At 39.5% G+C, this 14,970-nt stretch overlaps 2 protein-coding genes across 5 annotated transcripts in view; one reads left to right on the forward strand and one right to left on the reverse strand.

Moving 5' to 3' along the window:
• Nucleotides 1-6,176: 6,176 nt before the first annotated feature.
• senp8 (SUMO peptidase family member, NEDD8 specific) lies at nt 6,177-9,239 on the reverse strand. The gene is made up of 2 exons (XM_044141898.1): nt 8,872-9,239; nt 6,177-7,550 (listed from the first exon to the last, which is right to left on the reverse strand). The coding sequence occupies exon 2, from the start codon at nt 7,531-7,533 to the stop codon at nt 6,868-6,870; it is 666 nt and encodes a 221-aa protein (XP_043997833.1). The 5' UTR covers nt 7,534-7,550; nt 8,872-9,239; the 3' UTR covers nt 6,177-6,867.
• A 784-nt stretch (nt 9,240-10,023) lies between these two features.
• myo9aa (myosin IXAa) overlaps nt 10,024-14,970 on the forward strand; it is a 109,869-nt gene continuing 104,922 nt past the window's right edge. For 2 of the 4 annotated variants that reach the window (XM_044133622.1, XM_044133641.1), the window contains exon 1: nt 10,024-10,405. The gene's annotated coding sequence lies outside the window, so the exon portion shown is untranslated. The remainder of the gene's footprint in view (nt 10,406-14,970) is intronic. The other 2 variants (XM_044133631.1, XM_044133650.1) reach the window with 1 other exon arrangement.

Here is a 14,970-nt window from a genome sequence, read left to right on the forward strand (position 1 = left end):
AGCATTTGAATTGTTCTTGATTATTCTGTTCTTGAATTGCCTTTTAAGATGAACCGGAAAATAGACTTTGACCTTATCCTGGCTGTTGCCTTCCTTCGGAATTGGCTCGATTCTCATCTCTCTTCACAGCTCTGCCTGGGCTTTCTCCCATTGACTTGGATTCTCTCCAGCAGAATTTCAACCGGGTCAATCAGCGAACAGAAGGCGAAGTCGTGAACAATGATGTTGATTTTCTGCGTTGTGTTAGAATTTTAATTTCCCTGTAGTTTTAGCAATGGCAGCGGAGGAAGTGAACAAAGCCGTTCAGTCCACGTTGGGCACGCTTCCAAATATTGAATTAACAGCAACGACCGTCTTGCTCGTCTCGGATCGTATCTCTTCGCAGTGGAGGATGGTTGTTTACAGTGCAGGCAATTTCTGGTAAGCTTCATAGCATCGAACTGGCGTATCACATACGTCACGCCCAAATGTTTACAATTAGGTAACATTTAAAACCTCAACAGAGTCCGGGAAGCAATCGTTCCTCGATAGCCCACAACCTCTGCACGAAGTGGAGCGTAGTAATGCATAGTGAACCGTTTTTAGAAAATACATGTGGATTTTCTAAAATAATGCAGAAACAATTCTGAAGATTCTTCTTCAACTTGCTGAGATTTATGGCAGATTATTTCACTTATGACTTTTTCATCAACATTAAGGAATTATTGACTTAAAACAAGCCCTGCTGAAAATTTGTGAGATAGCTTTCTTATTTCAAGTGTACTAAAATGTTTGCGCTAAAAACTAAACCAAAAAATACCAACAATAAGATTTTGTTTTTGAAGGGTAGTTTTTTTTTGTTTTTTTTTCCTTATTTCTGAAGAAAACAGATGTGCTGTCGTGGGACACTGTCCTGTGATTGCAGTATTCGCTTTTAGTTTTCTTCCTCTTACTCCTTAATGTATCCCCCCCAAAAATTTCTCTGCTTTGTAATTTAGTCTGTCATGAATCAAAACGTGTAGATACTAATCATTAGCTGGTGCAGCATTTAGTTTATCAGTCTCAGCGGGACACCAACTCCTTCCAGTCTCTTCAAAGAAGCCTCTGCGGAGCTCTGTGTGTTTTAACAGCAGAGCAAAGGGAGTTTTGGTGGGGTTGAGTCGAAGCAGATGGCCAGACGAGTTGCAGCCACCTCCATTCCTCCAGAGAGTCGTATTGTCTGTCCTGGAATGCTGCTCCGCTGACCTGCGACCCCCCCGGCGTGAGCGAGGAGGCGGACTGTGACTTCATGGTAACGATCTGTGTCACACACTGTAAAATCCTCACACGTCCGAGGCGACAGAGCTGGAGGACTTCCAAGAACCCATTACGTCAGAAGGTCGTTAAATGTGTCTAAGTTAATGTGTGCAGCGAGCGCGATCCAAATGTATTACAGCCGGCGCTTTTAAGAAGGGAGGCCTGCTGCCGCCTTAACTGAAAACAGAAAAAAAGAGGAGCGGAAGGAAAGCGTTTCTTCCTGGTCGAGGTGATTCTGGGACGAAAATATTGTTTCTTGGAAGTATTTTATGTTAGAATGAAGAAGCAAAATGGAAACATGAAATGTTTTTTGTTATGTATTACTGCATATTCAGTTGTTTTGACATGTATTACAAGATATATCATATAGATTTTAACAATACAACTGGGGATTTTGGTAATATAGTCAAACAAAACTGAAGAAAAAAAAAAAAGCAGAGTAAAGGCGAAGCGTCGCATTTTATCGGTTTTATGATTTCTTTCTGGTCCTTAGAGAAAGACCACAAGTCATTTCTCCCTGTATAGCTACACTCTGGCGTTTATTTAGGTTGTATCTACCCAGAATGCCATGCGCTATAGTCCGCTTCCTGCTTTTGGAGTGGTTCCTGGTTGGTCTGGTCTGCTTGGCCTGAAAATATCCATTTGAACTATACCGCAAAAGCTTCTAGAAAAAAAGATACTCTACATTTATTATCGCTTAAAATGGCTGAAATTAATTTCAGACAAAATCACTTCAGGTTAAGAAGACTAAAATATCATCACCCAGCAGTTCCAGGGAAACCTGCCCATTTTAAGCCTTAAACATTTAGTTTGGGTGTGAAGTAAGAGCATGCTGAGTTTAGAAGAGCTGCCTGAAGCCTTCAGAAAGAAGATTTTAACAACTTGGGTTAAATCGGACTGCTACGAAAACAATCTACGGTGAAGAACATTGCCAACATGCCTCAGTCTGGTCTTCCAAGCAAGCGTACCCCGAGAGCAGGCCGCAAGATCCTAAAAGAAGGCTCCAAAAAAATTCTAAAACTTCACCACTCAATCTGCAGATAAAATATGATACTTTTATGAGATGCGTGCAAGAAGGAAGTCTCTCAGAAAAAGTGTGTCATGTAAAAAAAGATGACCAGTTTGATTGAATATTTCATTCTCTGAGGACCAGAAAGTGCTGCAGCCTCTGTGTTCTGGATACCGGAGGCCGGCTGTGACCCACAGAGTGTTCACAAACAGTTGGATGCGTTTACTGTATTTTTATTTCCTCGTGGCCGTCACTGACTGAGGGCAACACCCACTCTCTGGAGAGCTGAGAGCAGGCGGAGAATATGTGTGACATGTACGATTTAAAAAAGCCAGAGCAGTTAGCACAAAATAACAACAGGGACATAAATATCACAGTCAACGTGTCGTTCACGGAGATGAAAACAGCTTCTGCGGTTCTGCTGTAACGTGAGCCGCACAGTGCTTGCCTTACAGGTGGTTTCGTGGCTCCTGATGTGGAGAAGAGTAAATTTTCATGGTTGGATTAACAGTCTGTGGGAAAAAGAGGACACAAAGAATTCAGTGTTCTTCACTCCCAGCGTCTGTGCCTCATCAGATGGTTTGATTTCTCCCAGTTGCTCCCAGCAATGGCTAATTCGAACCAGTAGTCCCATCCTGAATGGCCCAGACCAAGAGCTGAGTAATTACAGGAGGATAAATTATTTTTTTTAATTTTATTGCTTAAAAACGTTTAACTGTGGAAGACTTTGAATTTTGTTGACTTAAGCACAGTGGGCCAAGCAGCCAAATCCAGCTGCTGTTTCATAGATAGTTTTTCCACGTATTTTTTTTTTTTATGACTTGTGATTCTCTTAAGCATACATTAAAGCATGGTTGTAAAGTTCAAGGAATTTGAGATGTTGTTTTCAAAACTTTTAAAATATAAAAATCTGAAAAGTGCAGCAGGCGTTTGCTTTCAGACGCCCTGAATCAACACATTTGTACAAGCAGCTTTTGCCACAATTCTTACTGTGCAGTTGCAGTTTTGTTGCAGGCTTTGTGCATCTATTTTATTTTATTTTTTTATTAATTTATTTCAAACATGATAGAACTATAAAATCACACAAATGAGTAAGGAGTGCCAGAAAAACATATTTTTGTACCACAATAATCTCAACATGCTCAAAAAGGAGTAGGAAGAAGAAAGAAACTTATGAAATATCTGAAAATATTTCCGAATATTCTGAAGGTTTTGTTTTTGGATAAAGTGAAAAAATATATAATTTTTTTTTTTTTTTTTTTTTTTTTTTTTTTTGTGATGCAAAAATCTACATTTTTAGGCCTTCTGGTACTGTTTGCATGACTTTATCACACTGCGTTACTAACTGTGACCAAGTCATGAAAACATGCAAAAATTTGTTTCCCACATTTGTTTTAAAAAAACAAACATGGGGTCAAAATATTATTTATGATTGTTAACAGTTCAAATAATATTCAATGTTTTTCTAGTTTTTTTTTTTTTTTTTTTCCTATTTCAGTTTACGGTTTGGGACCCTGAAAGCACATATTTTGAAGCATGCGGCTTCAGCTGCTCGTCCTCTGCCGTGTGGATTTAATCATTTGTATTTCCGAAACATTCACACCTAAAGGCCACCTCCGGAAATGGGAGCATTATATCACTGGAGTCTATACCTTTTCTTTTCCACTTTGATATTACGATGTGAACTTGACCCACTTCCACGTCCTGAATAAGATTTAACAGCAGAGCGCACCTGGGAGCAGAGCCTCTACGCAGGTAGCTGTTTATAAACACATTTGTCACTTGGCTGAAGATGTTGAAAATGAAGTATCGCTGCAGGTTTCACTAACTCAATTGGAGGACTTTTTGAAAGAATTTTACGTATGAAATATAAGACCTGTGACACGATAGAAATGTACAAAATATAATTTAGTGTTTTATATGGTAGTAATGCCTAGCTAGCTAACTTGAAACAGCATAACAAGCTACCTAGCTAGCTCGTTAGCTTGTTAGCAAGGGTATATTGTTTGGAGATTTAATACTGCTGCCTCCGCAAAATTAAAACCTGTGATTAAGGCCAACTTAATTTTTTTCTAATAAATCTGAGATGTTTCAAGGACTTTATTTTAGTTAAATAAATTCAAGACTTTCTAGCATATTAAAGCATGATGAGGAGGGAGATTGTACTGAACCACAGGCAGATGGCCTGCACTCAGAAGAATTACAGTAAACACTAAATGTTTCCTCTACTTCTGACTTCAGTTTGAGCAAGGTTTTTTCCACTCTTTGCTTTCAGCTGTTAAATGGTTTTTCTTCAGGGTTCAGCCTGTTGCAAGTGGATGAAAATATGGGCTTCGACTCAGACTTTCCATAATCTAACCAGCAGTTCTTCGTGGATCTACTGGTATATTTTATTAAGATGTTGCAGGTCCAAGTGATGCTTCAGCATTGACTTTTGTTTTTACAGATGCGTCACATTTTCCTTAAAATAAACAGAAGAGTTCATGACGGTTTCTACGATGGAGAGCTGTTCAGCTCCTTCAGCAGAAAAGCATCCACAAAGCATGACACGCCCACCACCATGTTTCAAGGTTGGTATGATGTATTTGGTTTATATGTTGACCTCTTTACATCCAAAAACTGCTAAAAATGTTCTTTGTGTTTAAGCGACTATTAACACTTAGACCATTCTAATGGTCTGAAGTTTAAATATTAAATCCCAGTACATTCACTTTTACAAAGTTCCTCTATTGAGATTTTAATGTCAATTTAAATGGTTTGGATTTACAAGTACGTTAAACTTAAAATTGATACTGGAAATCCTAAACACCCATTTTAAATTTTTTACATGACCATACTTGTGCTGTAGAGTTTTTCTATGACAGGTAAACATGAACCACTCGGAGGAAGAACCACTGAGATGAGTTATACTCCACAGTGATGATGAAAGAGAGTTCATCTCAGGAGTGCTCTTTTTATTCTATTCTGTTAGAAATTAATAACAAATATAAGCTGTAACTTTCCCCCCGCCCCAGCAACAGTTTGTAGAAGGCATAATTTGGATTTTCTTTTAGAACAAACCAATAAATCATCATTAGTCGTTGTGTAAACAGTCAGCTGTAAGATATGTTCTTAGTGATAACAAAGATAACACAGCGTGATCCTTTAAAGTTTCATATAATCCTCATTCTGTTCTGAGTCAATGTCATCCCTGCGTGGGTCAGATAAGAGAAGCAGCTTATCAGCACAAGAACTGAGTCTGATGCAATTTAATCTACTGGAGTTCAAGTGGCTAGCTTTGTGTTAGCGAGAGATGGTAGGATGATGGAGGAGGAGCAGAGGCAGAAAACAAAACTCTTGGTAGACCGGTCCGTCTAGACCCTGACCCTCATCTGTGCTCTAGAGATTTGGATCAAGACTAAAAAAAAAAAAAAAAGAGCCTGTATAAAATGTCTTAAATTGGACTCCTTTGTGGGTTCTGTCTTAACAGAGGAAGAGTTTTGAATATGTCACTGTATTTGTGTTGTAGAGTTAATGTCCTCAAGCATATTAATGGAAAGCTAAATGGAAGGAAAAGCGTGGTAGGAAATGGGACTTAAGTGAATACCTTTAACATTTCAGCATTTTGTAGATCAAAGGTGTTTTTAAAAATTTGGTTTATTGCGATATTTTGATGAATTTTTAATTTTCGTTAGCTGTCAGCAATACAGCTAACAATTTACAGGAATAAATCATTGAAATTAAGACTCGGTTTTAGAATTGAAATAAAATCGCTTGTTGAAATTAATGTGAACTGTTTCTTCTTTGTCAGAATTAGTATGCGTTTATCAGTATCAACACACGCTATTAAAAACTTAAAACAGAACGCTATTCATTGGAAAACATTTAAAACAAACACTGAAGATAAGTCGGATCATTCTGCAGCCAAACAAGTTTTAATAACAGAAACAAAAAAAAAAAAACAGAGCGATTTTTACAGCGACTTTTCTGTCCACAAAAATGTGACGACTGCCACACTTATCAGATCAGACTGCATGTGAGATACGATTGGAGAACATAACATACATTCCTCCACTCGACATTCCCCTTTGTTTAAAAAAACCCCCACACACACTCAGTGGCACAAAATGCTTCCGTCTGACATCTACATCAGGTGTAGAGACACAAATCCTGTTGAAACTACTGGAAAAAACAAAAATAAAAACGGGAGCACAATAACAACGAGATGAGATGCAGGAGCCAGAGTTTGTATTCACATTCTTATAGTCAATTCAGTTCATTTAAAATGACCCTGAGCAATAATCTGTGTAAACATTTCTACGTTCGCTGCACACCAAACAGAAAAGATTCAGTGCTTCCTGTTCCACATTCTCCAAGCTCACAAAGCATGTACACGTTTTAGGTTTATAGGCATGCTGGTGTCATTTACATACGGTACGTTGCTGTGCATATACACTGGCTCTTCATTTTTAAAGTTTGACTGTCAGGGAAATATAATAAATATGTAGTTATATACTGGTATGCGAGGAGTGCTTTCTGTTTCTCCAGCAGTAGATACCGTGGCAGGGGACGGGGAAAAGCAGGGGGCGCTGTTCTGCATAGAGCTAGGTGAAGGACAGAGAGCAGCAGAGGTCGTTCTGAGCCAGACTCTGGATCAGTCTGCACCACTCGGCCCGTTTCTGGGTAATGTAGGCTGGGGTGATGATTTGCACGGGGAGGCGGGGCGAGCCCTCCAGCCTGACCTTCTCGCACAAGGCCTCGGCGATGCAGATGACGTACATGCCGCAGTCGTAGCTGTTCTGCTGCGACGGGCACGGCTCCTCCACGAACAGCGCCTTCCTGCCGGCGCCGAGGAAGGGCTCCAGCTTGCTGGCGATGCGCCGCGCGTGCAGCAGGTTGATGCCGTTCTGAGAGTCGTAGTGCGCAAATTGATTGGAGCTGCGGCGGTAAAGAAGGAGGCTCCAGTGGGAGCCCCCGGCGGTCTGGTTGGAGTTGTCGTTGACGGCCAGGAAGACCCAGCGGCGGGACGGGAGATCCAGCGGCTCTAGGAAGAGGGCCAGCTCGTCAGGACAGGAGGCGCACTTGATGAACTGGGTGACCTCTGGGCTAATGAAGATGGCCGCGTCGCCCAGCACCCTGAAGCGCTCGTTGGCAAAGTATTCGAAGGCGAATCCAATGACCTGGTCGTTGAGCCAGTAGGGGCCTTCCAATAAGGACACGTCGGAACGCCGCAGCAGGCTATCCTGGTAGCTCAGCACTACAGGATCCATCCTTTGGCGTTGTCGGGCTGAAAAAAAAAAAGGAAAAAAATCTGCTGGTTAGGTTTGTACAAAGTAAAAATAGTAACAGGAATGTTATTATCGACGATTCTGCGACTCCTTTTGTGGAAAAATTCCTCTGACAGTATAGGCTTGCCTTAATCATTATCCATTTATTAAAATTAGCAACATAGATAAGCCTTGTTACTCTTCTGACAATCTGTGTTGCTTCCTCCCAAAAATAGGTCAGATTTTTAAATGAATATACGAGTTAACAGTTCTCAAGAAGTAGGAAAATCAATTATGGTAGCGATTCAATTTCTTTCATAACAGCAACTATCTATTATTTTTAGTTGTCAAGTATGTTGAAAAACAATCCAGATAGAATCCATTTTAGTTTCAACAATGGATGTTCATTGTTAATAATTTTTTTAATGGAAAAATTACATTTTGGCTCAATTATGGGATTTTTACAAGTAAATAAACATTTACTTCAACTGATAAAAATGGAGAATATTCACCAAAGATAGTTTGGTGAACATTGCATACCAATAAAGAAAATTGTGTCTGTTTTTGTGTGTGTTTGGTTTTTCCACAACTTTTACAGGTTTAAACGTACATAAAGGGACAATAATTACACCATAATTTCTGGTTTTAAAAAGCAGTAGCTACCTTAACTTTTGGTTTCCATACATGACCCAGGTATCATTTGATCTTATTCTTATTGTTCATGCCGTTTGAAAAGTTACTTTGAAAAAAAAGATAGAAAAAAAATATTAAGTTTCTGAACTAATAGCTATGATCTGTATGATATTTACTTCATTGTCTCCCTCTGAAAACGATAGGCAAAAGACTGAATAGTTAAATATGATATGACCTCAAACAGAGGTGTTGATATTTAGTGAGTGATTCTGTAAACAAAAGTAATGAGCATGACTGACGCTCTATTAAACTTGTGTAATTTCAAAGCCTTAAGTTTAGCTAAATAAACTTTACAAAAACCAACTCACATTTATCCAGCATCTAAAAGGGGTTGACTTGATTCGTTCATTTGAGTTTTTGTTTAAAAAAAAAACCCAACTCATTTTATAAACAGACCTGGGTGTTTGGCGGGGTTACATCGGTGTCTGTTGGGTCATAAACTCGCAGCAAAGTGTCGTATTGCTGCATTGCGTTCAGTTCATTTTCTGTTGGCAGGCAGCTAACAGCCAACACAGTCGAATGTTAGCACTAGCTAGCCAACCGCTACCTTCACCACCTCACGAAGCTAAATAACTAACTATAACCTACAGAACATATACACCACAAAGTAAAAAATTAAAACATGCATTGTTCGTTTAATGTCCCTACCTTTGAAAGACACATTCAAACAACGAACAGCATGAAAACAGCACTGTTGTCCCTCATTGCTCTGGCTATCATAAGCCGCATCTGGACAGTTGGGAAGACAGAATCAGAATCTCGCATCCGATTGGCTACGTACATCCGGGGATCCGGATAGTGGAGTAACTCAGAGGGTAACCGTTTTTGACAGCTCACATACGAAATAAAAATTTAATAATGTTTCTTTTTGATACTTGTATAACACAAAATGAGATTACAGATCTCTCAACTACATAAAACCCGTTAACTGAAACCCAAAATAAGCTTAAAATTGACTCATACAGTTCCGTTATCGTTTATTTGAAACACGGGGTGTTTCATTGGCTCCTTCTCGGCCGTGTTATATTTTATTTACTTCCTGTTGTCATGATGTGTTCGAGCTGTCCTGGATAATCGGAATTTCTAAGTTTCAGCCTTGGGAGACGGTTTAAGATCAATCAATCAATCAACTTAATGAAAGCCTGGTAAAAATGGGAAGAAAAAAAGTGAGACAGGCCTTAAAAAGCAACTGTAGTTGGAATTTTGTTGTATTTGGAACGATATCACAAATGAGTTCAACATATTCTTAAGTTTGAAAACGTGTAAATTGCCTGTTTTTTAGATGCAAGCTATTCTTATTGATAAGAGAGAAAAGTGGTATATTTCTCTTCATTTAAAGTGGTAAAATACCAAAGAAACATGCTTACTTATGCATGTTGTACTGCAGTAAGTGTGCTACTTGTGGTGAATGCTTCCTTTACATAACCAGTTGATTAATAACTTTCACAAATTTTATATATAGGTATTTATTTATTTCCTGTTAATTGCACTTCTGGTGCTCCGTTTCTTATTAGAAGGACTTAACAACATTCAGTTGTATAAATATTCCTTTTGTGTGTGAAGGCATAGAATCACACTGCATTGTTTATCAGAATTAGTCTGATATGTTTTTTCTTTTTTCCATTCTTTCTTTCTTTACTTTTATTTTCTTTTTTAAACTTAAACACAGTTACGTGGCGCTATTCCCCACTCTGAGGATAGAATACCCGAGGTGATTTGAACGCATCATCAATCCAGGTTTGGAGCGCGCTCTGGTTCGCAGTTCATATGGTTAGTCCTCCCTCTGGGATTTCTTCCTCCGCCCATAAGCCGCGGGGACGCGCCTCAGTGTGGCCGCACTGATTAGTAAAAGGCAAAGCGGAGTTCTCAGCGAGCGAGCCGCGGAAAGCTGCATTTTAAATTGCATTCTAACTACAAACGCGCTCGGATAAAAAAGAAAAAACGAGGGAGAGGAGGAATGCAAAAGGTGTTCGCCGCGAGCTTATAATTTTTAGGAGTTTTGTTGGCATACGGTGAGCTAAAGAAGGAATAAAAACTATTCAATTCAGCGGGAATGCAGAGAATTAAAATAGAGACTTAGTCAATTTGCGGGACCACAAGTGTGCGTAACTGTGCAGCTTAGCCTGACCAGGAAAGGGGAGCTCAAGACTGGCTTTGAGTTAACTTCAACACACGCCTGGAGGTAAGAGAGATGTTTAGTTGTTTCTTGGTGGGTTGGAAACAGCCTCTAGAATCTAATGAATCACTGCTTTGTCTTTGTGACAAACTTGTTCTTCTCATCTGCACTCATTTGAAACATTGTTTTCAGCTGTCATTCGTTCTGGGTGTGTGCGCGCGCGTGTGTGTTAGAGAGAACTTATTATTAAATGATTAGTCACAATTAAAGGCGTATGTGTGTTTGTGAGATGTAAGCAATGTAACAAGTTGTCTGTTTCTACAGACTGCTCGTTTTGCATCCCCGGACACCAGATTAAGCCTTAAAAACGGGATTGATCGAGATTGTCCACATGCTTCCTTGCATTATTACGCATCGCAGTTTTGCAACCGTGCACATCTGGACAGTCATTTGATGGAGAAAGGGATACAAAAAGCTGACAAAACTTTATTGCACAGAGCTAATTGATAACAAAACCAAACTGCTACATCATCCAGGGTCATTGAGACCTGGCTGGGAAGACGGTGCTGTTATTTTTTTCTCTCTTTTTCTTTTTTTAGTTTTTGCCTGCAATGTGGTGGGATGGGCAGTGTTTACATGTATTATTTAGTAGAGGTCAGACGGTGCAGCTTATAACACTGTAAGCGACTCTTTCTGCAGAGCAGCTGGAAGTGTAAAGTGAGGTCTGACGAGGTGAAGAAGATGCTGAATCATGGCTGCGCCGTTCAGCCTGTCAATGGAGGGAGACGACAGCAGACACAAAACACCCAGCATCCGAGCAGGGCATTCAATGCGTCACATTTGATCTCGTTTTTTAATATACATATTTGCATTAGGTCTTTTCTAGCCTGTTCAGTTTCTGAATGTGTAATATGTACTTCCAAATCCCATTATGACTACTTCTGAGTTAATGTTTCTCTTTCTTCATAAGGACTAGAAAGTACAGGAAGGGAAAAAGGTTTTGAGTCCATTCCAAAATGAAGGAATTGCAGTCTGTGTGTTACAGCATATCTGCTCTATCTTTATATAACTCTAATTAAACTAACAAAAATGCATTAAAGTAGATGATTCATGTTATGATTAGGGGAAAAAAATAACTATTTGAGCAGTTAATCACTGAGCAGATCTGAATAAGGGAAAAATAGAGGTTATTTATTGGCCCATCGCTACATTCATAACATTATGGCTTGATTTCTGATTGTATATGTGAAAGAGGAGACCCATCCCTTGCTTTTTCATTTCTCTTTAGCCAGGAAAGAGAGCTGCTTTATTATTTATTAAATAGTTTCCTAACTGGGAAACAAACCAAAAAAAAAAAGCAGCCGCCTGTACAGTAGACCTCTCCTCCTCTCCCTTGAAGTTCCTCTGCATGCTGTTAAGATGGGCGCAGGTGACGAGAGCAGAGTGGGTCTGTCCTGCAGGAATGTGGGCTCTGAGAAGACACAGCTGCTGTGAGCCTGAGCGAGGCAGCCTGGACTCAGACTCCAGCAACTGGTTCCCCGTTGACATCTGATACCCCACAGGCCCCTAGCTCTGCTATTTCTAAAGGGACTGGCCACAGTTTTCTATCACGTCGGTGGTGTGCGCAGAGATACGACAGACGCCACTGGAGAGAGCAGGGGTTCGGGATATTGGATAACTCTTTGAGTCTCTGCAGGAGATAAATGTTGATGGACAATGTTGGGGGGGGGGGGGGGGGTTCTGCCTGGAGCAAAATCCTTGCAAATTTAGAGAAATGTTCTCAAGCATTCTTAAGAGGATGTGCTTGATGAATGAAGATTAACTTTTTCTTTTTTTAAAAAGTTCTTGATTTAAAACTTGAATGTGTTGTGTGCATTTTAGACTTTGCAACATAAGTCTATTGGCTTCAGCACAGCAGAACTCTGAATGGCTTGCACTTCAATGAAGAGAACAGAGCTGGAATGAGTTAATTTGATCATCTGAAGCTAAAAGTTGAATAGATCAAGTTATTGTATAAAAAGCAGTTATTTCCTAGGATGGATTCACACCAGCTTTGCTTAGTCCGTTTAAATCAAACTCTAGATTGTTTGCCTACAAAGTGCTTTTGGTTTGGGGAGATTTGCATACGCAATTGAACTCTGATGCAGACCAGAAAATGAAATTTGGTTTGCCTAAAAACCTGGGTCTTGGTTCTCTTGGTGAACTGTTCGGTTATATATGTGAATTTCAAGTGGACCAGATACCATTCTGAAAGCAGAAAGTGGACTATAGTGTAGGATATTCTGGACAAATGCAACCAAAAATCTAGCACCAGCAGGAGAAATGGCGTGTAGTTTTCTTTTACCAGCAACAAAAGAGAAATGCTACAACCGTTAAAATCTGAACCCACTACTTTTTTGGTTTTTTACATTTCATGAAGAAGGAAGTTGCGCTCATGTTGTCTTCAGAGGTTTTCGTGTCGTTTCCTTCTATGGTTCTTGGTGCTGCGCCACCACAGGTGAGATGGGAACAGGTTTTTCAAGGGCTTTGATCGTTTTACACAGTACAGTGTGAAGCCAACACACTTCCTGAAAATAATACAGCAAATGTTGCAATTTTGGTCACCAATCAAGCGACCAGTTTGATTGGTGACCAAAATTGGTGATAGTTGGTGATACCGGACTATCGGGTGTAAGATCAACCTAAGCTTCTGTCCTTTGGTTCATCCTATTATTGCACCTAAAGGTTTTTCAGAAGGACAGAAATCTTGATTTTTCACAAACTTTACTGCTTTAGATTTTATAGTGATTGTTTGAAGTGCAATTAATTTCAAAGGTAATGAGAGTTAACTTGACCTTAAAAATCTAATTTGCTCAAATTGACCTGCTGTAGCATAATTTTAATGATCTCATCTTTGGCTCAGGGGAAGTTGTAAACCAGGACAGAGTAGCTGGTATTCTCACTGAATTAGATGAGTGGAGCAGTCGTGTTTAAAGAGAGAACTGTTTCAAACCATGCTTTGTCTCCTGGCGTCCAAAGAGTTGTAACTGGTTGCTGGACTTGAAACCAGTCGGACTCTCCCCTTAGAAGGATTTGACTAAGCGATTCTGCAGGAGGTTCAGGATTGGATCGAGAAGGACTGGGGGTCAAGTTATTTTCTTGAGTGACACTCTCTTATTGTTTGGGACTTCTGGAAAAGGGAGCAACAATAAAAGCTCAACCTTAATTTTGTTTAGACACGCTGCAATAAATAAAGAATTGGATCAAAACCTGCTTCAAGAGCAACTTTTTGTGACAAGAATCACTTTGGGGATGATTTTTCCCCCCCCCTGTACAATGAAGGCCTCTCAGGAAAAAAGTGAGAACTAAGTGGGCTATCAATCAGAAATGTTGAGTCCATCGCCAAGAAACTCTTGCATAAACTTTTATGGATGTCATAAGAAAAGTCAGTAAAACTCTGAAATGTTTATCATTAAACTTCTGTATGTCATAGAAACCTTGTAACTTCATCCAACCGCACTAAAGTGATAATGTTTTTGAATAGTAACTTTTCTGTTTGTCCTAAAGTTTTGACATCTGTACAATAGGGAGCTGATGTCTTCTATAGCATTTGGGTGAAATCTCCTGTTTGTCTAATTAGGTAGAGATATTTTAAACTTAATTTTTATAAAGAAACATACAGAGTGAAACATAGTGGGGCAACTTTTCATCAAACAAACTGCAGTGATGGACCAAATATAAGCTCCTCAGGTCATTATTAAGTTATTAGGCTGGTGGCTAGATTGAGGAAGCACAATTAAACCATGATCTAAACATGTGGAAAAAGCAATAATTCTCTTGTTTTCATGCCCATGGCTTGCTTTGCATGCTAATAAGAGTTGTTATGGCAATACATTAGTGTTGGCAGACTGTGACTCTTTTAGATCTTTTGTCGTTTACAGACTATCAATGTTAATGTTCTATTTCATCAGGCATGAAACACAAATATTGTGTGTGGAGTCAGTTTGTCTCTTTCCGCTTCTTTCACAGCCGTGACAGATAGAACTATGACGTATTAAGTACTGCATGCTATCACTTTGAGAGAAGTTGTGAACATAGTGTTAGTCAAATGGCTTTCGTGAAACAATGAAATGTCTTCAGGTTTTGTCACCTCTTACATCATCTCCTGCCACCCTGTCAGACCTGATGTGTGGCCTGACGGTGAATGAACAAACCGGATGTCTTTGAAGCTGAGAATGTCACTGAAATGTTTTCCAAGGCTTATAAAAGTACAAATTCTCATAACTGTCTTGTAAAATTTTGTAAAGTATTTTCTTTAAATATAAAGGACTGTAACTGTTGTGTTAACCCTTTGTAATTTTCCATTTTTCCAAATTCATGCTTTTCTTGAATTTGGCAACAAAACAAGAAAAAAAACCCAACAATATAAACTTAGGTTTACTTTGCGCTTGTAAACAAACTAGATTGTACCCATGTATATCTTACCATGAGGTGGACAATACGGACTTATAATTTAGCAATGTCTTAGCGCGATGCTCAGGAGGAATGCGACAAAGTTCACGGACAGCCGGGAAGCAGGGGGGTTGTCCCATCAGCCTGTTTCCGAAACCACACACAAAAAAACCTTGTGAAAGCGCACACAGGGTCAGTAT

The sequence above is a fragment of the Gambusia affinis genome, linkage group LG02, assembly GCF_019740435.1.
Source record: "Gambusia affinis linkage group LG02, SWU_Gaff_1.0, whole genome shotgun sequence".
In the NCBI taxonomy this organism is placed as follows: Eukaryota; Metazoa; Chordata; class Actinopteri; order Cyprinodontiformes; family Poeciliidae; genus Gambusia; species Gambusia affinis.

Excerpts from the sequence above, each read along its gene's own strand:
- senp8 (XM_044141898.1), bottom strand. The coding sequence starts at position 7,533 with ATGGATCCTGTAGTGCTGAGCTACCAGGATAGCCTGCTGCGGCGTTCC.